Source organism: Anoplopoma fimbria, chromosome 13 (genome assembly GCF_027596085.1).
Source record: "Anoplopoma fimbria isolate UVic2021 breed Golden Eagle Sablefish chromosome 13, Afim_UVic_2022, whole genome shotgun sequence".
NCBI lineage: Eukaryota > Metazoa > Chordata > Actinopteri > Perciformes > Anoplopomatidae > Anoplopoma > Anoplopoma fimbria.
The window spans coordinates 24,316,846-24,341,257 of record NC_072461.1 but is presented as its reverse complement, the minus strand read 5'-3'; the positions used below and the strand labels follow the sequence as shown (position 1 = coordinate 24,341,257).

The window sequence follows — 24,412 nt, the reverse complement described above, 5'->3', positions numbered from 1 at the left end:
GTGTGTGAATGTTGCTGTTTTTTTTCCTCTTTTTACCTCGAACACTGTCAGTAATCTTTTTTTAATTTTATTTGTCATGAAGTAAATTTGGGATCAGAGCAAATGGAGCATTTTTGGGGGAAATAAAATAAACTGATTGTCCTTCATTCTCTCTGGCATGCTGTAACTTAAAAACAAACGGAGAAACAAGATGTAAATACTGTTTTATAATTTGTCTTAATGAGTTTTGAAGATGAAGAAAGTTATTAATAAACCTGAGATATATTTCTCTATGAACATTTGTGATTGTTTTATTTCCTCTGGTGAATTTTTAGACTTTTATTTATTCAAATTTAGGCCGACAAAGACATTTTTTAAACTCTCCATTTTAATTTAACGTAATGTATTATGTTTATTTGACTCGTCTTATCACCTTTTAATTGCTTTTTTCTTGGATGCAATAAGTGTTGGTGTTGTAATTGATGAGCTTAATGTAATATTGAGATAAATAACCACATGGTTTAATGCTTCTCTTGCTAGAAATGTAAAGGATATTACAAATACTTTTACTTCCTCTTTCCTTGATTTAGTGTGAAATTCTTTAAAGTAACTAATCACCTGAGAGTTAACCACTTTTATCTAAAGTTAATGACACACGGTGATGACGTGTGCTTGTGGTTTATTGCTGCCACGCATGGCCTTGTGTGGACGAGAAGGAGAGATTACAGCTGTTTCTTTGGAAAAGTGGGTTGAATTGCTTCCCATATCTGCTGCTGGGTGTTACATTACATTACATTACATTACAGTCATTTAGCAGACGCTTTTCTCCAAAGCGACTTACAGTCAGTAGTATATTACATATCATTCACCCATTCACACACTGATGACAGGCTACCATGCAAGGTGCCACCATCAGACTCTACCTAACATTCATGCAACATCCAGTCCACACCGATGGCAAGCCTTCAGGAGCAACTTGGGGTTAAATGTCTTGCCCAAGGACACATCGACTTGAACAATCCTTTCCTGTTGCAACACCGGGAATTTTGACGGTCAAACTGGTTCTGCAGGATGTGATCGAGTCACAGACAAATTATATGCCAGAGGAAGATTAAAGGTGGATACAACAATAAAGTATTTAATTACACCGGATCTGTTGAAACTTGCCCCCGGATTATGAAACTAGGGCGAGCACACTGCAGAAACCTATTAGATATTGCTATTAGAAAACAGAGGTGTGAATTTGTTACATTTGTTCTTATTGTATTAAATGACACCCACAAGAAAAACTTTCCCCAGACAGCTCAGAGGATTCCAGGGTGACCAGGTGTCACCACGCATAACATAGCTACAGATGAGATACTGTAATATTGTATAAGTTGAAGTAGCAATACCTCATACCTGCATTTTAATTACATCAGTAGACTTTTTTACCAGTAAAATGTCCATAAATGTCCATTTCTCATTAGAGCTCATAGTTGGTGTCTTGTGAAAGTGTTATATTATTTGATTATTAGATAAGATGGGAGAAGATAAGCCTTTATTTATCCCCAGACGGGATATTCAGTTTTTGCAGGCGCACAAAGTCAGAAATAAGTGCAGATAAATACAAAAAGAAATGTGTAAAATCAAAGGAAAGTCAAATAGAGGTCAAAATAGAAACTAAAAAAGAGCAGTTAAGTGTATGTTAACAGCAAACACCTGATAAAGCCAGGGTAAAACAACCCGTTTAAGAACCATGTCTACTTTCTTTTAAAATATATTTAAATGAATATCAATATAATATGCACACAAGAAGTATATGCTCAAGTAAACACATTTCTACGGTAATATATAAAAGTAAATGTAAAAACTTTTAAAAGGGGCATTTTTGCCAAGGTTGGAGTCATTTTGATCAAAACAAACATTGTATTTATACATATGTTTAACTTAAAAAATAGGTTTTAGTAATTTTAGACTGGGGTGGACTACACCACCTCGCTGCATGGATCCTGGACTACCTCACCAACCGTCCACAGTATGTGAGGATACGGGAGTGTGAGTCAGACCTGGTGTCCTGCAGCACGGGGGCCCCACAAGGGACCGTTCTGGCTCCATTCCTCTTCTCCATATACACATCGGACTAGTATATAGTTCTCTGACGACTCTGCAATCGTCGGCCTCATCTCCGCCGGCGATGAGAGGGAATACAGAGAACTGAACCAGGACTTCATAGGATGGTGCCGGCGGAACCGCCTCCAGATCAACTCTGGTAAAACCAAAGAGCTGGTGGTGGACTTCCGCCGGGGTAAACACTGTCCTCCGGAACCAGTGAACATCCAGGGACAGGACATTGAGATTCTGAAATCTTATAAGTACCTGGGTGTTCACTTGAACAATAAACTGGACTGGACTAATCATACAAATTCACTGTACAAAAAGGGTCAGAGCAGACTCTATCTGCTGAGGAGACTGAGGTCTTTTGGAGTGCAGGGAGCACTCCTGAAGACCTTCTTTGACTCTGTGGTGGCATCAGCCATTTTTTATGCAGTGGTCTGCTGGAGCAGCAGCATCTCAGCAGCCGACAAGAAGAGACTCAACAAGCTTGTCAGGAAGGCCAGCAGTGTGCTGGGGTGTCCACTGGATACGGTGGAGGTGGTGGGAGACAGGAGGGTGGTGGCTAAGCTATCATCCCTGATGAACAACACCTCCCACCCCATGCAGGACACCCTGGCAGCTCTGTGCAGCTCCTTCAGCCACCGGCTGCTTCACCCCCGGTGTGTGGAGGAGAGGTACCGCAGGTCCTTCATTACTGCTGCTGTCAGGCTGCACAACCAACTCTGCTCCCAGCAGACCACATGACACATGACACGTGCAATACAATACACTGTGCAATTATAGCTATAATAGTTTTTTCTGTCTGTAAATATAATATTTCAGTTATTGTTGATTTTCTACTGTTTTGTATTGCTTATTTATAATACTAATAGTTTTTTTTAATTTAATTTTTATTTTTATCTTGTCTTTCTTCTACTATGTCTCTTGTTTGCACTTTACTCTCTGCTGCTGTAAGCCTGCAAATTTCCCCGCTGCGGGACTAATAAAGGATTATCTTATCTTATCTTATCATACCTACATATATATATACTTAATCTGATATGTTGCTTTTGAAAACATCAGGTATGTCACTTTGAGCCAGAAGTGTCAAAGGAAATCAGTATTTGTCCTTTCAGACATCGTTTAAACTGACTTTAAAGTTACGTGCTTTTCACAATGTATATTATATGATGACATGAATGTGCGGGAGTTCTTCTTTGGTCATCTTTATAATGACTCAATGAAGCATCACGATGATGATATTGGTGCGATCAAAATTGAAAATATTGAAGGTCACAAAATGTCCACCGTGAACTGAAACCTCCAACCAACTAGACGTTTGTTTATTAGTTTTTTTTTAATCTTTTCACATTGATCATTCTGTTTCATAGAATATACATTTTATTTTCTTTGTTTTATGCGGATAATGTTGCATGTCTTATTGTGGGATTATGATCAATATGTAGAAATAAATAAGCAGCTGAGTAAATGTTAATTGTTTTGTTTAGGTTTTTGTTTCTGTTATAAACACACTATAGTTATATATTGTAATTATGCTGGCAATTCTAGCTTTTAAAGAAGTTACATTGTGCATATTTGTTGATGTGAAATCTGACTTTTTCCAGAGCAGGAAAAATTCAAAATTGTGAGCAATACTTGGTAGTTTATCATTTCAGCAAAGATAACAGAACTTCTGTTGTGTCATTTCTTCATTTTTCTCACTTCCCTCAGTAAAATAAAAACAATTAATATTAATGGGATGTGAAAGTGCTGCTCCAGCACCGACAGAACACGACAGAGTGATTCACAATGAGGAAGAGCAACAACATGTCACACACCCTACCTGTTACGCTCACACACACACACACACACACACACACACACACACACACACACACACACACACACACACACACACACACACACACACACACACACACACACACACACACACACACACACACACACACACACTCACACACACTCATACAGCTCAGCTCCAGACAAATCCAAACTTTCCACGACTTTTCTGATGACACACTAGACAGTCTGGATTTTCCAGCTTTCGCCCAAACTAGTATCCGCTCAGAGCAGCCGAGCTTTACCCAGCATGCCGTTGGGCGCTGTAACAGTTAATAGGGGTCGCCTCTCAACACAATACACATCAAGTATACATCAATGTATCCTCATACAAAAGTTTGTATGATATCTCACAAAAATCTATTAGTGTTTTTCCAAACACAGTCTTTTCAAAATAAAAGTCTGTCTTCACAGGAAACAACTCAGTTATGTTGAGGCTACAATAACATAGTTAAGTTTAGGAAAAGATCGTTGTTTAGGTTAAGATAACTAGCGAAGTGGTGCTGATCTATCTTTTTCACACGTGGCACGAACAGCAGACTCCTGGTTTAAAGAACGGTGTTTTTTTGTGACTTTTAAAGGTCTTTATACTTCCTGGTTAAGTAATACAATTAGCTTTTCTGGGCTATCTACCAATAACCTTTTATGTAGGTATAGCTAGGAAACGCTGGTGTATATAACATACATACATATATCTCCAAAAATGAAACCAATCCTCTCAGACTCTGACAACCAAAAAGTTTTTTCTCAGGACTCACAAGAAGTCCCTCTCTCGCGAAAAGACCTGATTAAACTGATCACTTTTAAATAACGTCTGCGTCTGGCCCCAAGACATATAGTGTCTTCTTTAATTGTTTCGTTTAGGCCGAATTATATTTGTAGTTAACAGTTTTCTCAAGTGTAAGATGTTCTGAAACACGTTAAAGAAATCACTCTTAACTCTGTCCAATCAATGCAAACAGATTTAACGGCTTTACATTGTGCATATTTGATGAGATAGCTTTTTTGGAGTTCAAAGTACAAAAATGTTGACCCAATATGAGCCAGCTCACAGCCTTAAATCCTCGGGTGGGACCCACCTGGTTGTTCCAGTCATGACTCAAATCTAAAGGTGAGCGTGGTATTTTCCACCTCGGCCCCTCTTCTTTGGAACGACCTGTCTGAGGAGATAAGGCTTGCAAAATCAGTCATCTCTTTGAAATCACTTTTCAAAACACACACACAAACACACACACACACACACACACACACACACACACACACACACACAAACACACACACACACACACACACATACATGGAGTCTCTGCTAGCCACGGATTGTGTGTTGACTGTTTTCAATCTAGTTAGGAAGCTTAAAGGAAAAAAAACATTAATATTTCGTTTTTTTATTGTAAAGATATCTGATTTTATTTTGACAATTTTGGGTTAAATGCATATTTGAGCATGTTCTGACCTGCTGACTTAAGAGAAACATTCCACAGCTCATTAAACAATTATTAGCACACTTAGTTTATAGTATAAATGTCATATTATCACACCCCTGCCCCCTCCAGAATGCGTGAATTCAGTCAGGTTGAATCAAGACTGGATGACGCAGCTTCCTCCTGTTTCACGGCTCAACAGGGAAGTGAAGAAATGTCAGATTCAGCCGCCGTTATGCAATTCGAGCAATCCATTTGCCGTTTAGGAATTTTTTATTTACTTCAAAGAACCGCAAAACCCCAAATGGCCTACTCTAAGACGTGAGAACGTTGGGTCACAGCAGATTGAGAATTTCAGATGTGAACTGTTACCTATATAAAGGAGGATATGTGTACTTTTTTAGTATTTCTACAAAATAAAACAACTTTTACCCAGTTGTGACTAATCAAAATGTATCTTCAATCATTTATTTATTTATTATTATTATTATTATTATTATTATTATTATTATTATTATTATTATTATTATTATTATTATTATTATTATTATTATTATTATTATTATTATTATTATTATTATTATATGTTTTTAATCTGACTGGTAGACTCTTCAACTAGCAGTATATGAAAAAATCAATCAGAAGTTTGAGAAGATTGATAACAATCTCATATTTGTCCGTTAGATACACGGCTGCAGCTCGCAGTTAGCTTAGCTTAGCACAAAGAGTGAAAGCAGGTTTAGACAGCTAGCCAGGATCTGGCAAAAAGGTACCAAAATCCACCAACCAGCACCTCTGAAGCTCATTATTAAACTAGTTATATCACCTTTGTTTAATATGTACAGAAACTGAAGGGCCATAATAAACTGGCCTAACTCTGTAAAAATGCAAATTCCTGTTTTTACACACAAAGAGATACACTGTGTAAATTAAGTGAGCTTCGAACGTGGATTTTTTAAGCTTAGTTTCCAAAAAATTAGGTTCCTATACAATGAAAATGCATCGTCAATTACGCATTTTCTCCAGGATTTAGTTTATTATTGACGTATCACAAATATGTTTCTAATTAAAGTCCTTATAAATCCATGTAATGAGGAGGATGTGGTGGATGAATGGGTCGGACAACCATGAAACTTAAACACACAAGGACGCTTTTTGCATCCTGCATGAAACCAAGAGTCATCAATCCCATATTTATTCATTCTAAAACATGACCTTTCACTAAATCTAAGAAAGTAGTTTTGGTACCTGAACCTAAAAGTAATGGAGAATGCAGTTTTGTTGTATGGCATGTTTTAGGTCTTAAGGTTGTCTTTGTTCCCTTTAAATTACCAAAAGCGCCTCGAAAGCATAATCTGTCGTTAATAAATGTTGAAATGAAACAGCGTATCTGTGGTTTGCAGAAATGTACAATGCAAACATTATCTAAACTTCATTACAGAGCCATGCCACCTGTTTCCCCTTGTTTCCAGTCTTTGTGCTAAGCTAAGCCAACCTTCTACCAACTTCATATACATCTAGTTACCATACAGATTTGAATCTCCACCTGGAAGAGAATATGCTTAATTCCCAAAATGTCCTTAAACTTTTGCTTTAAATCTTCTACACTGACGATCAACAAACAACTATCTAATAATAATAATATCTGTATTTCATTAGGATTATCTCATATGTATTGCCACATTTTTTGCATGTCTGTCACAATCACACTGTACACCTGAGCCCAGTGTGTACGACAGCAGTGTGTAAGTACAGTATTTCATCACAGCGGATCTCCAGTGAGCGTAGCTGTCAAGACCAACTCATTTCCTGTCTGAAAGGGAAAATTCCCTCTGCGACTCTGGTGATTGTATAAAAGCCCTGCAGGTCGCCACAGGCAGACACACAACACTTACAGCAGGACGAACCAAACACTAAAAGCAACTTCTTATCTACTGACTTTAACAGGTAAATTGACTTTTCTTTTCATTGTTTTTTCTCTTTTGTCTTAATCTGGAGCAGGTTTTAAACAGGATCTTTGCTTTTAATACTTTGATAGGACACATTCAGGGTGGTTTATTTAACATACTCTTCTGCCTGTTGTGTCATTAATAATCTGCTATAAGATTCATTATGTTTCTGTCAGAGGAAAATCTTTAAACTTCATCTATGAAATGTCTTCTGGTCCAGATAATTGTGTGTGTTTTTAATTCCCATCTCATTCAATGTGGCAGTTGAAGTGCCTTTTGTCAAGTGTTGATACAGTAGTGAGTCAGAAATAACTGAAAATAACTTTTATATTTAAGGATATTGAATAGAAAAAGTTAAACATTTGGAAAGAATTGTAAAAAGGTAGAATTGAACCTGAAAATCCTGCTTTCCGTGAATGTTTTGTGTTTAAGTGACACTGTAAAAATTGTCTTCCCTGCAGATTTTCCTTGCTTCAGATAAAAAAGATGGAATCCAACATGAAATGCAACGTGAGCGAGATGTTTTGCCCCAAGATGCCCAAGGGAATGGACTATGAGATCTCCCATCACCCGCTGACAATGAAGCACGTTGTCAACCTCATCGTCGCCATGGAGAGGTTTAAGGGCCACAGCCACTCAGAATCCCTGATGAGCACCGAATTCAGAGACGAGGACCTGCTCAACATCATGCTGGAAAGCATCGTGGAAGGTAATCACACAGAGGAGACTTTATTTCAACGCCATCTCATTCAAAAAAAGCACTTTCTGTGCTGGTTTCTCTGTTTACAACACTTAAAAGTTCCTGAAGAAAGCTAAATAAATCTGTATATGTAGAAACAGATATGCTGCCATCAGGAACAGTGGGGAGTGACTTATTGATAAGGAGTTTACATGATCTTGTTGTTATCACAGATCCACCCACACTTTCTTTCATTTATTGCTTTGTTTGACAGACGTCTTCTTTCTTTTCCTATTAATGTTGTCTAAAATCACCATAATATAATATATATCTGCAATAAATTGTTGATAAACTGCAGTTAATTACCCAGAGAGGTGCTCAGATTTCTGGCTTTCAACACTCGCAAATTCTAAAGTTGTTGTTGAAATTACTGCTGCTTCCTCAAGAAAAGAAAAGAAAGATTAGAAATCACAACATCACTAATCAGGTGTGCCTCTATTTTTCCCCCCCTCAGAGGAAATCTTATTTGAGCGTGGTTCAGCTCCAGAACCTAAGATCAGCTGGACGGGCGAGCAGCTGTGCAGCATGACCGACGGCGAGAAGAGGAGCTTAGTTCAGGTCCAGAGCAGCATGGAGCTCCACGCAGTGACGCTGCAGGGAGGCGCTCAACCCAGAAAAGGTGATTACATGTGAAAGTTAGATCTGATGGTGAGAAAATCAATCACCAAAAAAGTTAATGGTGGATATTTAAATTTAGGGATGACAGGTTTGTTATAGTTCATCTCGCAACTGTTGGTTTTATATTTGAACTGAAGCTGTTCAAAGATGATGTTTTATTGGGCTTCCTCCGGGAAATAGCCAGTAGCATAATTGATGAACTTATATCTCAATTTATTTGACTAACTAACAAGCTAAAAAGTTTTTAATGTAAAATCTGAATCACTAAAATAACAAGTAACTATAGCTGTCAAATGAAGGTAGTTGGCTATTGTTATAATTATTAATAATTAGAATAAGAATAAGAACACAAATGACAATTATTGTTATTATTTTTATTGTTATAGTAAATATAATAATTATAAGGCCCAACAAAAGCAAGACAAAATAAAGGTAACATTCAAACCCTGATAAAGCAGAACAATAGATGAAACAATAAAAGCAATTGACACGAGATAACACAAGACTATAAAGTACAATGTTTCCTTTTTTAATGTAATGGAATAGAAGTTTAAAGGAGCAGAATCCCTGGTGTAACTGATGATATTGGATGCTTTTTTTAATCTCAAATGTTTATCATAACGACGCCTTGCCTTATTCCTGTTGTACAAATGCAAATGTGACTTTAGTTAAATACACTTAGTAGCACCATGACAGAGGAGGACACAGTCTTTCAGTTTTTCAATAAAAATGAACCTCTATCCTCTCCTCTCTCCTCAGTTCTCCTGAACATGTCGACCTACTTGCACCCGGCACCCAGCGTCATGGGCAGAACCGTGGCTCTGGGCATCAAGGGCACAGATCTCTACTTGTCTTGCCGCAAAGATGGTGCCGAGCCAACTCTGCATCTGGAGGTAAAAACTCCTGACTTAGTACATGAATCTCTCATAAAGATAACACACTTTGTGGTCTTAATAAAGGGCAATGCAGTGACTCCGATGACCCTTGACCCTTTGTCTTTTTTACACCCAGACTTTGGCGAACAAAAGTCTGCTGACTGGATTGGGCACGAGAATTGGCTTGGACAGCGACTTGGTGCGGTTTCTCTTCTACAGACAGGACACCGGGGTGAACATCACCACCCTCATGTCCGTCGCCCAACCCAACTGGTACATCAGCACGGCGCAGCAGGACAACAGGCCGTTGGCGATGTGCCTGGAGTCCACCCAGCACTCCCGCATCTTCAGCATCCGAGAGGAGGTCGAACGTCAGGGATAAAAAAAACCTGCCAAGATCTGTATCCAGGGGGCCAAGTTTGGCCCTCTGAAGAAGAAAAGGTCTGATGTTGAACGGAGCGTAAAATATACTGCACTTCAGCTATTTAGATTTTTTTTTTTTTTTAAAACAGCAACAAAGACACTGCAGCTGTCTGGTAAAAAGTTGCGAGTATTACAGAGCTTCTATTTACTGTATGTACCAAGTACAGAAAGTGAAAAGCTTTGTGTATTGACTTATTAAGTCTAGTTTCACCAGTAGAGGGCACCATTGTGCTACTCTGGTGAACACCCTGTTTATTTATTGTGCTAAATGACATGACTTAATGCTTTTATCTATTAATGTATTTATATATTTATGCACTATTTTAAAAATATATATGTATATTTATTTGCAAATCTGCGTACTAACAATTATTTAAATGATGTGCAGTGAAATATTTAATAAAGCCTTTTAATTTACTTGGATTTGTGTTTCATATTTGTTCACTCAGGGTTTGGGAAATGATAAGGGACTTCACAATACCCAGTACCCAACCAGTATTCCCATGTTCCTAACTGGCTGTATAGCATTAGTGCACTTCTGAGGCACTGTTAATTTACTTGAATATGTTAATTTGATGATACTTTGTACTTTAAACAAGTGAGATTTTACACACAACATTTCTAACCATCCAACCAGCTGATGCATTTGTAATAATGAAATGAAATTAAAAATAATGTACAATATTCTGACATTCTGAAAGAGTGCTTTGACTTTTGATAGTAGAGTTTTCTTAAAATATCATGGTCTTCATGGTCTACCAGTTTTTTTTAAATGGCCTATTTCCTGTTTTATTTTAAATTTTACTCCTCATGTGTCATTGTTAGTTTTACTTCCTGTTTTTCGGAGTTTGCCCAATTTTCCAATTGTCTGGCCTGTGTGGATCAGTTTCACCTGTCCTTGCACTTTTTCATTATTTTTGAGTATTGCTATACAGAGGGATGCCTTATATTTCTGTAAACAACCTAAATACTTGTAACAGAGTTTACGCATTTATTGGACGAGTACCATTTAAATTAATCCTACTTGTACATTACTCAAGTATTTTTTTTATTATACTTGATACCTTTATACTTTACTACAATTCAGAGGCAAATATTATTGAATTTAATTTTAATAACTTAACTGCACTACATTTATTTTTAACAACTTTAATCCGAATCTAAGAAGTAACTAATGATGTAAAATATGATCAACATATAAATTCGGATGTTTCTTTCATGGATTAAGATAAACATTTATTGATCCCTGTGAGGGGGAATATACAAGCACTCCAGCAGTGTGTTAAGCAGTTATAAAATATTTAAAAATATTATAAATTAAACACATTAATAAACCTATAATTATAATCCAATAATGTAATATATAATACCCTGCAATGTACCATTCATGTAACAATCATGCATGACTTGCGCAATAATAGTTATAATAGTTATTCTGTCTGTATATGTAATATTTCAGTTATTGTAGATTCTTTACTGTTTTTATTGCTTATTTATAATTCTTGTTTTTTTATCTTGTTTTTTTTTTTACTATATCTCTTGTTTGCACTTTACCCTCTGCTACTGTAATCCTGTGAATGTCCCCGCTGCGACTAATAAAGGATTATTTTATTTTATCTTATCTTATGACTTCATAACTTTCACTTTTGGTACTTTTAAACTAATTATGTTTTTACGATAATACTTTTGTACTTTTCTGTTCTATTCAGGACATATTAAACACCTCCAGAGTTAGAAAATTGGCCGAAAAAAGGAAATTCCTCCCATGTGCGGACCTGTAGAACTTTTATGATGTTTTGTACAAAGATTTTATACTATACTATGAAAATGTCATATTTGGTTTCTTTAACTACGACAAAAAAAATGAGGAAAGGGCGTATATCATGAATCTATTAATTATTCTTGCCAAATTTTATATACATAAATGTACAAGCCAAAGGACTATTTTTTGTGTTTTTTATGAAGAGTTTGAATTATATTTAAAAACCATTAACTACTGTCACAAAAAAATACGGAAAGTATTCAGACCCCTTTAAATTTTTCACTCTTTGTTTCATTGCAGCCATTTGCTAAAATTGAAAAATTTTTGCTAATTTATTAAAAAAGAAAAACTGAAATATCACATGGTCATAAGTATTCAGACCCTTTGCTGTGACACTCATATTTAACTCACATGCTGTCCATTTCTTCTGATCCTCCTTGAGATGGTTCTACTCCTTCATTGGAGTCCAGCTGTGTTTAATTAAACTGATTGGACTTGATTAGGAAAGGCACACACCTGTCTATATAAGACCTTACAGCTCACAGTGCATGTCAGAACAAATGAGAATCATGAGGTCGAAGGAACTGCCCAAGGAGCTCAGAGACAGAATTGTGGCAAGGCACAGATCTGGCCAAGGTTACAAAATTTCTGCAGCACTCAAGGTTCCTAAGAGCACAGTGGCCTCCATAATCCTTAAATGGAAGAAGTATGGGATGACCAGAACTCTTCCTAGACCTGGCCGTCCAGCCAAACTGAGCAATCGTGGGAGAAGAGCCTTGGTGAGAGAGGTAAAGAAGAACCCAAAGATCACTGTGGCTGAGCTCCAGAGATGCAGTAGGGAGATGGGAGAAAGTTCCACAAAGTCAACTATCACTGCAGCCCTCCACCAGTCGGGGCTTTATGGCAGAGTGGCCCGACGGAAGCCTCTCCTCAGTGCAAGACATATGAAAGCCCGCATAGAGTTTGCCAAAAAACACATGGAGGACTCCCAAACTATGAGAAATAAGATTCTCTGGTCTGATGAGACCAAGATTGAACTTTTGGCGTTAATTCTAAGCGGTATGTGTGGAGAAAACCAGGCACTGCTCATCACCTGCCCAATACAATCCCAACAGTGAAACATGGTGGTGGCAGCATCATGCTATGGGGGTGTTTTTCAGCTGCAGGGACAGGACGACTGGTTGCAATTGAAGGAAAGATGAATGCGGCCAAGTACAGAGATATCCTGGAAGAAAACCTCCTCCAGAGTGCTCAGGACCTCAGACTGGGCCGAAGGTTCACCTTCCAACAAGACAATGACCCGAAGCACACAGCTAAAATAACAAAGGAGTGGCTTCGGAACAAGTCTGTGACCATTCTTGACTGGCCCAGCCAGAGCCCTGACCTAAACCCAATTGAGCATCTCTGGAGAGACCTGAAAATGGCTGTCCACCAACGTTCACCATCCAACCTGACAGAACTGGAGAGGATCTGCAAGGAAGAATGGCAGAGGATCCCCAAATCCAGGTGTGAGAAACTTGTTGCATCATTCCCAAGAAGACTCATGGCTGTACTAGCTCAAACGGGTGCTTCTACTCAATACTGAGCAAAGGGTCTGAATACTTATGACCATGTGATATTTCAGTTTTTCTTTTTTAATAAATTTGCAAAAATTTCTACATTTCTGTTTTTTTCTGTCAAGATGGGTTGCTGAGTGTACATTAATGTGAAAAAAATGAACTTTTTCAATTTTAGCAAATGGCTGCAATGAAACAAAGGGTGAAAAATTTAAAGGGGTCTGAATACTTTCCGTACAAACTGTAAAACAGGATATAGGCCATTTAAAAAAAACTGGTAGACCATGATATTTTAAGAAAACTCTACTATCAAAAGTCAAAGCACTCTTTCAGAATGTCAGAATATTGTACATTATTTTTAATTTCATTTCATTATTACAAATGCATCAGCTGGTTGGATGGTTAGAAATGTTGTGTGTGAAATCTCACTTGTTTAAAGTACAAAGTATCATCAAATTAACATATTCAAGTAAATGAACAGTGCCTCAGAAGTGCACTAATAGTATACAGCCAGTTAGGAACATGGGAATACTGGTTGGGTACTGGGTATTGTGAAGTCCCTTATCATTTCCCAAACCAGGAGTGAACAAATATGAAACACAAATCCAAGTAAATTAAAAGGCTTTATTAAATATTTCACTGCACATCATTTAAATAATTGTTAGTACGCAGATTTGCAAATAAATATACATATATATTTTTAAAATAGTGCATAAATATATAAATACATTAATAGATAAAAGCATTAAGTCATGTCATTTAGCACAATAAATAAACAGGGTGTTCACCAGAGTAGCACAATGGTGCCCTCTACTGGTGAAACTAGACTTAATAAGTCAATACACAAAGCTTTTCACTTTCTGTACTTGGTACATACAGTAAATAGAAGCTCTGTAATACTCGCAACTTTTTACCAGACAGCTGCAGTGTCTTTGTTGCTGTTTTAAAAAAAAAAAAATCTAAATAGCTGAAGTGCAGTATATTTTACGCTCCGTTCAACATCAGACCTTTTCTTCTTCAGAGGGCCAAACTTGGCCCCCTGGATACAGATCTTGGCAGGTTTTTTTATCCCTGACGTTCGACCTCCTCTCGGATGCTGAAGATGCGGGAGTGCTGGGTGGACTCCAGGCACATCGCCAACGGCCTGTTGTCCTGCTGCGCCGTGCTGATGTACCAGTTGGGTTGGGCGACGGACATGAGGGTGGTGATGTTCACCCCGGTGTCCTGTCTGTAGAAGAGAAACCGCACCAAGTCGCTGTCCAAGCCAATTCTCGTGCCCAATCCAGTCAGCAGACTTTTGTTCGCCAAAGTCTGGGTGTAAAAAAGACAAAGGGTCAAGGGTCATCGGAGTCACTGCATTGCCCTTTATTAAGACCACAAAGTGTGTTATCTTTATGAGAGATTCATGTACTAAGTCAGGAGTTTTTACCTCCAGATGCAGAGTTGGCTCGGCACCATCTTTGCGGCAAGACAAGTAGAGATCTGTGCCCTTGATGCCCAGAGCCACGGTTCTGCCCATGACGCTGGGTGCCGGGTGCAAGTAGGTCGACATGTTCAGGAGAACTGAGGAGAGAGGAGAGGATAGAGGTTCATTTTTATTGAAAAACTGAAAGACTGTGTCCTCCTCTGTCATGGTGCTACTAAGTGTATTTAACTAAAGTCACATTTGCATTTGTACAACAGGAATAAGGCAAGGCGTCGTTATGATAAACATTTGAGATTAAAAAAAGCATCCAATATCATCAGTTACACCAGGGATTCTGCTCCTTTAAACTTCTATTCCATTACATTAAAAAAGGAAACATTGTACTTTATAGTCTTGTGTTATCTCGTGTCAATTGCTTTTATTGTTTCATCTATTGTTCTGTTTTATCAGGGTTTGAATGTTACCTTTATTTTGACTTGCTTTTGTTGGGCCTTATAATTATTATATTTACTATAACAATAAAAATAATAACAATAATTGTCATTTGTGTTCTTATTCTTATTCTAATTATTAATAATTATAACAATAGCCAACTACCTTCATTTGACAGCTATAGTTACTTGTTATTTTAGTGATTCAGATTTTACATTAAAAACTTTTTAGCTTGTTAGTTAGTCAAATAAATTGAGATATAAGTTCATCAATTATGCTACTGGCTATTTCCCGGAGGAAGCCCAATAAAACATCATCTTTGAACAGCTTCAGTTCAAATATAAAACCAACAGTTGCGAGATGAACTATAACAAACCTGTCATCCCTAAATTTAAATATCCACCATTAACTTTTTTGGTGATTGATTTTCTCACCATCAGATCTAACTTTCACATGTAATCACCTTTTCTGGGTTGAGCGCCTCCCTGCAGCGTCACTGCGTGGAGCTCCATGCTGCTCTGGACCTGAACTAAGCTCCTCTTCTCGCCGTCGGTCATGCTGCACAGCTGCTCGCCCGTCCAGCTGATCTTAGGTTCTGGAGCTGAACCACGCTCAAATAAGATTTCCTCTGAGGGGGGGAAAAATAGAGGCACACCTGATTAGTGATGTTGTGATTTCTAATCTTTCTTTTCTTTTCTTGAGGAAGCAGCAGTAATTTCAACAACAACTTTAGAATTTGCGAGTGTTGAAAGCCAGAAATCTGAGCACCTCTCTGGGTAATTAACTGCAGTTTATCAACAATTTTATTGCAGATATATATTATATTATGGTGATTTTAGACAACATTAATAGGAAAAGAAAGAAGACGTCTGTCAAACAAAGCAATAAATGAAAGAAAGTGTGGGTGGATCTGTGATAACAACAAGATCATGTAAACTCCTTATCAATAAGTCACTCCCCACTGTTCCTGATGGCAGCATATCTGTTTCTACATATACAGATTTATTTGGCTTTCTTCAGGAACATTTAAGTGTTGTAAACAGAGAAACCAGCACAGAAAGTGCTTTTTTTGAATGAGATGGCGTTGAAATAAAGTCTCCTCTGTGTGATTACCTTCCACGATGCTTTCCAGCATGATGTTGAGCAGGTCCTCGTCTCTGAATTCGGTGCTCATCAGGGATTCTGAGTGGCTGTGGCCCTTAAACCTCTCCATGGCGACGATGAGGTTGACAACGTGCTTCATTGTCAGCGGGTGATGGGAGATCTCATAGTCCATTCCCTTGGGCATCTTGGGGCAAAACATCTCGCTCACGTTGCATTTCATGTTGGATTCCATCTTTTTTATCTGAAGCAAGGAAAATCTGCAGGGAAGACAATTTTTACAGTGTCACTTAAACACAAAACATTCACGGAAAGCAGGATTTTCAGGTTCAATTCTACCTTTTTACAATTCTTTCCAAATGTTTAACTTTTTCTATTCAATATCCTTAAATATAAAAGTTATTTTCAGTTATTTCTGACTCACTACTGTATCAACACTTGACAAAAGGCACTTCAACTGCCACATTGAATGAGATGGGAATTAAAAACACACACAATTATCTGGACCAGAAGACATTTCATAGATGAAGTTTAAAGATTTTCCTCTGACAGAAACATAATGAATCTTATAGCAGATTATTAATGACACAACAGGCAGAAGAGTATGTTAAATAAACCACCCTGAATGTGTCCTATCAAAGTATTAAAAGCAAAGATCCTGTTTAAAACCTGCTCCAGATCAAGACAAAAGAGAAAAAAACAATGAAAAGAAAAGTAAATTTACCTGTTAAAGTCAGTAGATAAGAAGTTGCTTTTAGTGTTTGGTTCGTCCTGCTGTAAGTGTTGTGTGTCTGCCTGTGGCGACCTGCAGGGCTTTTATACAATCACCAGAGTCGCAGAGGGAATTTTCCCTTTCAGACAGGAAATGAGTTGGTCTTGACAGCTACGCTCACTGGAGATCCGCTGTGATGAAATACTGTACTTACACACTGCTGTCGTACACACTGGGCTCAGGTGTACAGTGTGATTGTGACAGACATGCAAAAAATGTGGCAATACATATGAGATAATCCTAATGAAATACAGATATTATTATTATTAGATAGTTGTTTGGACACACCTTCTCATTCAATGGTTTTCTTTATTTTTTATTTATTTTATTTTCTTTCTTTCTTTATTTCTTTATTTCTTTTTTTTTTCTTTTTTTTTTTACATTGTAGATTAATGTTGAAGACATCCAAACTATGAAGGAACACATCATAAACAATAATCATAACCATCATAATCAATCAATTATGTGGTAAACAAACAAATGCTCAACAGACCAGAATATGTTTTAGATTTTTAGATTCTTCAAAGTAGTTGAATGAGAAGGTGTGTCCAAACTTTTGACTGGTACTGTATATAAAATTTGGCAAGAATAATTAATAGATTCATGATATACGCCCTTTCCTCATTTTTTTTGTCGTAGTTAAAGAAACCAAATATGACATTTTCATAGTATAGTATAAAATCTTTGTACAAAACATCATAAAAGTTGTACAGGTCCGCACATGGGAGGAATTTCCTTTTTTCTGCCAATTTTCTGACTCTGGAGGTGTTTAATATGTCCTGAATAGAACAGAAAAGTACAAAAGTATTATCATAAAAATATAATTAGTTTAAAAGTACCAAAAGTGAAAGTTATGAAGTCATAAGATAAGATAAAATAAGATAATCCTTCATTAGTCGCAGCGGGGACATTTACAGGATTACAGTAGCAGAGGGTATAGTGCAAACAAGAGACATAGATAAAAAAACAAGATAAAAAAACAAGAATTATAAATAAGCAATAAAAACAGTAAAGAATCCACAATAACTGAAATATTACATATACAGACAGAATAACTATTACAACTATTATAACTATTATTGCGCAAGTCATGCATGATTGTTACATGAATGGTACATTGCAGGGTATTATATATTACATTATTGGATTATAATTATAGGTTTATTAATGTGTTTAATTTATAATATTTTAAAATATTTTATAACTGCTTAACACACTGCTGGAGTGCTTGTATATTCCCCCTCACAGGGATCAATAAAGATTTATCTTAATCCATGAAAAAAACATCCGAATTTATATGTTGATCATATTTTACATCATTAGTTACTTCTTAGATTCGGATTAAAGTTATTAAAATTAAATTCAATAATATTTGCCTCTGAATCGTAGTAAAGTATAAAGGTATAAAGTATATTAAAAAAAATACTCAAGTAATGTACAAGTAGGATTAATTTAAATGGTACTCGTACAATACATGCGTAAATGTTCTTGTTACTTTCCACTTCTGACCAGTCCTAAAGTATTTAAAGATAAATACGTATACTCAAACAATGAGCTTTTAATCAGGGGAAACTCTGTTACAAGTATTTAGGTTGTTTACAGAAATATAAGGTATCCCTCTGTATAGCAATACTCAAAAATAATGAAAAAGTACAAGGACAGGTGAAACTGATCCACACAGGCCAGACAATTGGAAAATTGTGCAAACTCCGAAAAAAACCAGGAAGTAAAACTAACAATGACACATGAGGAGTAAAATTTTAAATAAAACAGGAAATAGGCCATTTAAAAAAAACTGGTAGACCATGAAGACCATGATATTTTAAGAAAACTCTACTATCAAAAGTCAAAGCACTCTTTCAGAATGTCAGAATATTGTACATTATTTTTAATTTCATTTCATTATTACAAATGCATCCGCTGGTTGGATGGTTAGAAATGTTGTGTGTAAAATCTCACTTGTTTAAAGTACAAAGTATCATCAAATTAACATATTCAAGTAAATTAACAGTGCCTCAGAAGTGCACTAATGCTATACAGCCAGTTAGGAACATGGGAATACTGGTTGGGTACTGGGTATTGTGAAGTCCCTTATCATTTCCCAAACCCTGAGTGAACAAATATGAAACACAAATCCAAGTAAATTAAAAGGCTTTATTAAATATTTCACTGCACATCATTTAAATAATTGTTAGTACGCAGATTTGCAAATAAATATACATATATATTTTTAAAATAGTGCATAAATATATAAATATATTAATAGATAAAAGCATTAAGTCATGTCATTTAGCACAATAAATAAACAGGGTGTTCACCAGAGTAGCACAATGGGCCTTCTACTGGTTTATACAATCACCAGAGTCTTAGAGGAATTTTCCTTTTTCAGACAGGAAATGAGTTGGTCTTGACAGCTACGCTCACTGGAGATCCGCTGTGATGAAATACTGTACTTACACACTGCTGTCGTACACACTGGGCTCAGGTGTACAGTGTGATTGTGACAGACATGCAAAGAACGTGGCAATACATATGAGATAATCCTAATGAAATACAGATATTATTATTATTAGATAGTTGTTTGGACACACCTTCTCATTCAATGGTTTTCTTTATTTTTCTTTATTTTTATCTTTATTTTCTTTTTTTTTTTTACATTGTAGATTAATATTGAAGACATCCAAACTATGAAGGAACACATATGGAATTATGTGGTAAACAAACAATTGCTCAACAGACCAGAATATGTTTTATATCTTAGATTCTTCAAAGTAGTTGAATGAGAAGGTGTGTCCAAACTTTTAACTGGTACTGTATATCAGTACTGTATATATATATATATTATATTATTTATTCTTTTATTATATACGTTTTACTATTATATATGTTTTATTATATATTATATTATTTATATTATATTATATATATATACAGTACCAGTCAAAAGTTTGGACACACCTTCTCATTCAATGGTTTTTCTTTATTTTTATTTTTTTTCTACATTGTAGATTAATATTGAAGACATCCAAACTATGAAGGAACACATATGGAATTATGTGGTAAACAAACAAATGCTCAACAAACCAGAATATGTTTTATATTTTAGATTCTTCAAAGTAGTTGAATGAGAAGGTGTGTCCAAACTTTTGACTGGTACTGTATATCAGTACTGTATATATATATATATATTATTTATTATTTTATTATATATGTTTTACTATTATATATATATATTATATATATATATTATATATATATTATATTATATATATATATATATATATATATATACAGTACCAGTCAAAAGTTTGGACACACCTTCTCATTCAATGGTTTTTCTTTATTTTTATTTTTTTTCTACATTGTAGATTAATATTGAAGACATCCAAACTATGAAGGAACACATATGGAATTATGTGGTAAACAAACAAATGCTCAACAAACCAGAATATGTTTTATATTTTAGATTCTTCAAAGTAGTTGAATGAGAAGGTGTGTCCAAACTTTTGACTGGTACTGTATACAATCAGGATTTGTGCCTTAGTGTCTTTTTTTTGCATATTATTTATTTATGTTTTTTATTTTTTATTTTTTTTGTATACAAAACCCCCCCCAAAAAAACAACCAGTACAACTTTTAAGCATTCTTTGTTTACATGCTCTGCTCCAATCAGCGCTTGGTGTTATGCGCATGCGTGCTATAGTTTTTTTTTTCGAAATTTCAAATCGTCCAATCAGAGAAGGCGAGGCGTCAACTGCAGGGGAAATTCAAAAAACCCGGAAGTGCGACGTGCTCAGTTGCTGCGGAGCTAGCGTTACTTTAACAACAAGCCAAACCAGCCATTTCTAATCAAACAATCTGATCAACAGAAGAAACTGAAGTCTGATAACGATGGAGAAAGAAGACACCGTATCGATCCTCTCAAGAAAAGGTTAGCGAGCGAATGAAAGACATTTAAAGTGTTTTAACGTTAGCTGTAGCTAAGCTAAGCTAATGCTAGCAGAAGTCACGTGTTCACAACAATGAGGAAACATTTGAATGTCTTAATAAATATACATACTTGTCCTGGTTTAGTAGTTTTATATGTCAGTTTGAAAAGATTAACATTACATTATTTAAAATTTTTATTTATTTAAAATGTATGTATTATATTATTATTATTATTATGGGAAAAAAGAGAATCATTTGACATAATGAAGAAAGAAAACAGAGAAAGTAAATGTTTAAATTACCTGTATGCAACAATACATATATGTTGCCCATTGTTATTATGCATTCATTGTTTGGTCTGAAAACTGTCCAAAAGATATATTTAAAAAACAAAATCAGTATTAAGTCATGTCTAAATGAGGATACATGTCTCACCAACCTGCAGCCAGATGGCAGCACCTGTCTGCTCAGTTATTTAGATACTTCCAGTGAAATGTATGTGCTGCAGTCACAGCTGGATGAAAACAAACAATCCTATCTATTCTGTTCATCACAGTTCAGCAACATTTTGACTTTATTAGCTTTTTTCTGTCCATTGCATCCAATAAGGGGAACCGAAGTGTAGTTCAAGTGTTGACTGCAACAAAAAACTGAATTTGTATATGATGTAAATGTTTGATTAGTTGGTGAGTTAACCTTAAATGAGGTCTGAAAACTTTAACTGTTGTAGAGTTTGGCATCTACAATGAAAAGCATGCAGAATCATTTATTATGTGCTACAACATGGGGCTGGATATTAGTGAATTATTATTATTCATTCCAACACTAAGCTTGAATCTTTATTAAGGAATTTGCTGTTAAGTCACCTCATGATACTTTATGTGTAATATCTGTCCCAGAGCTGCGTAGGCAGAAGTTGGTGGATTATTTGGCAAGAAAAGGAAAGCTGAAACCGCCCAACCCTAAGTAAGAAAAACCACTGCATAACAACTCTCAAATAATGTGTTCAACAACTGCTGCTGTTATTTATATCACGGTTAAATGAATTATCTCAATTTGACTCCTCAGGCCATACCTACGTGCTGACTGTCAGGTTACATCTACACTACAGGTAGGTGTGCCTTTTAAACAGGTGTGTGTTGTGGAGTGAGTGTTTGTTTACAGATCGGATGTACCAGATTCCAAACCAGTTAGTTTTTAACTCCATGGTATTTTTCCGATTTATGTTTTTGTTATTACAGGTTGTTATGGGAAAAGAGAACAAGGCTCCAGCTGACAGATTCACATATGAACGCCCAAAAATACAAACTCTGGCTGCTCAATCCACAAAACACCCTGCTACCAGAGGAGCATTTGTTGTCACACACAAAGTGAATGTCAAAGCCAACATCTTGACTGGACGGCAGAATACCAATCGTCCCTCTGCAACCAATGGACCAGCACAGCCAAAACCTAATCAGAACCTTGTGCTGACAAGAAGGTCTGCGGTTGTGTCCTCCAGATCCAACCCGAATGCAACAAATCATCTCAAAAAGCAGCCAAACACAGGAATTCCATCTTCTGGCAGAGCCTCTTCAAATGCAGCTCTTAAAGCTGTAACAAAATCAAACAGCAGATTCAGCAGTAGCTCAAATGCTACCTGGTCATGTCCAATGACGACAGGGAGTGTCAGGATTAGTCTCGGCCCAATGGTCAAAACAAAAACCGGACTAATTCCTGCAGTGACCCAGCCAAGAAACAGTCAGAGTCAAAGAATAACACACACCTCTGCCACAGCAGGGGATCCCACCACCATTGCCACTGCCAATGTAACTAAAAAGGTGCAATCCAGCAATTTGTCATCAGTTTCTGTTTCCCACAAGTCCGCCATAACTCAGAGGAAACCATTACCTACCACTTCTCTAAACAACCAAGAGAGAGCAAGAGCTGGGATTAAAGTTCAAAATCAGTCTAACTCTAGACCACTTTTCAGAAAAACTTCTCAGCCATCTTCTAAGATTCAGCTATCAAGAGGACAGAAATCAACGTCCACTTTCGCAAAGAGCACAGCAGCACCTTTAAAGCCACAGGGGAGGGCAGGGGCAGCTGGTCAGCCCACAGACAGGTTCCCAAAGCTAAGATCTGAAGGTGGAGGGCAGACAAAAAGCCAACCATGCAAAGTCTCTTCCCAAACAACCTCTGGGGTGGCGAACAGGAGCAGTACCAGAGCTGCTGTGGCCGAGCTGGGAGGGAAAACCAAGACAAGTGAACAGACAAATGGCAGGAAGGGCAGTTCAGCAAATGCCCCTCCACCACAAACGGGTATAAAAAGAACAAGTATTCCAGTGATGTCCCAGACGGTGCCACGGCTCGGCAAGACCATCAGTCATACCGGTCAGGCCAAAGGCACGAAGACGCCAAAGGTCCCCGTCAGGGTCATTCCACAGACTGAGGGAAAGAAAGTGACTGCTGCCCAGGAGGAAAGAATGTAAGTAGAAGGGTACAACTATTGGTAAATGTATAGCATGAAAATACGCTATGGCACCATTGAAATGTTTCTAGCATCCATTGTAGTTGATTGTTGGTTAGAGTTTGGTCTCGTGGCTTTACACTTGCCTGCTGCAGAAGAGCAGCAAAATCTCAGCACCTTTTTTGTACGTGACTCACATATAGAGTTACCGTTGGGGCTTGGTGAGAATCCAATATTTGAAGCAAGAAATATCTACTCAAAGAATGGCGTGATGAGGGATCTGACCAAACATGCAATGCCAAGTTTCAATTCATGGCGGCTAATAAAAGAAAGAGTGAAGTAATCGGAGATGACGTAATAGAAATTAGGAGGTCAAATATTTGAAATCAAAAGAATGCTTTGTCTAAACAGACTGCTGCGTGTGAACAAAGTGCTTTCATGGTGCTGTGACTTGCCGATTCAATCTGTGGGTGGACCGGAACTGGTTTTCTATTACAATTTACACTCAACAGCGCTGTCACATTACATTACATTACAGTCATTTCCCATGACTAACAGGATTGAGTTCCTATAGAGAAAATCTTTTCTCACACCTGTCCTTTTGTTTGTTAAATAAATAGTTGGATACAAGATAAAACCCATACTCGGACTCAGAGGTCTGAAGTGCCATCAAAATGTGCACTGGTTGATTTTATAAAAGGAGATGATTTTCCTAAAAAGTTGGTTTTGTCCCTTTTTTTTAGTTTTGTCTGGAGTAAAATGTTAAAGGGCATCAACCCCAATTTGTCCCATGAACCCTGTCATTCCACTACCTCAACCCTTGTTTCCTGTATATCTCTGCTGTGCTGTCCAATACAGTCAAAAATCTAAATGTTATTATGGGCTTTTTATGAACCATCCTGCTCTGTTTTTTGGTTTCAAGGAAAAAACTACAGGAATGGCAGGAGGCCAAGGGCATTTCCTACAAGCGTCCCCCAATGCCGGTCAAACCTCAGGTCAGGCGTACTGTGGCCTTACCCCAGCCTTTCTGGGGCACCATGA

General features: G+C 36.9%; 3 protein-coding genes across 3 annotated transcripts in view; 2 read left to right on the top strand and 1 right to left on the bottom strand.

Moving 5' to 3' along the window:
- Positions 1 to 7,231: 7,231 nt before the first annotated feature.
- On the top strand, positions 7,232 to 10,344 carry LOC129100910 (interleukin-1 beta-like). Its single transcript, XM_054610451.1, has 5 exons — positions 7,232 to 7,286; positions 7,750 to 7,997; positions 8,482 to 8,646; positions 9,405 to 9,538; positions 9,657 to 10,344. Exons 2-5 carry the CDS (start codon positions 7,775 to 7,777, stop codon positions 9,900 to 9,902), a joined length of 768 nt encoding a protein of 255 aa, XP_054466426.1. The 5' UTR covers positions 7,232 to 7,286; positions 7,750 to 7,774; the 3' UTR covers positions 9,903 to 10,344.
- Positions 10,345 to 13,896: 3,552 nt separating this feature from the next.
- LOC129100909 (interleukin-1 beta-like) lies at positions 13,897 to 16,999 on the bottom strand. Its single transcript, XM_054610449.1, has 5 exons — positions 16,945 to 16,999; positions 16,233 to 16,480; positions 15,583 to 15,747; positions 14,691 to 14,824; positions 13,897 to 14,572 (listed from the first exon to the last, which is right to left on the bottom strand). Exons 2-5 carry the CDS (start codon positions 16,453 to 16,455, stop codon positions 14,327 to 14,329), a joined length of 768 nt encoding a protein of 255 aa, XP_054466424.1. The 5' UTR covers positions 16,456 to 16,480; positions 16,945 to 16,999; the 3' UTR covers positions 13,897 to 14,326.
- A 3,742-nt stretch (positions 17,000 to 20,741) lies between these two features.
- The window catches only part of LOC129101251 (cytoskeleton-associated protein 2-like), a 13,610-nt gene continuing 9,939 nt past the window's right edge, over positions 20,742 to 24,412 (top strand). Inside the window, exons 1-5 of the mRNA XM_054610986.1 lie at positions 20,742 to 20,923; positions 21,822 to 21,888; positions 21,991 to 22,033; positions 22,164 to 23,389; positions 24,294 to 24,412. The exon at positions 24,294 to 24,412 is cut by the window's right edge and continues 77 nt beyond it. Of these exons, the coding sequence (XP_054466961.1) occupies positions 20,884 to 20,923; positions 21,822 to 21,888; positions 21,991 to 22,033; positions 22,164 to 23,389; positions 24,294 to 24,412 (1,495 nt within the window). The 5' untranslated portion in view covers positions 20,742 to 20,883. The remainder of the gene's footprint in view (positions 20,924 to 21,821; positions 21,889 to 21,990; positions 22,034 to 22,163; positions 23,390 to 24,293) is intronic.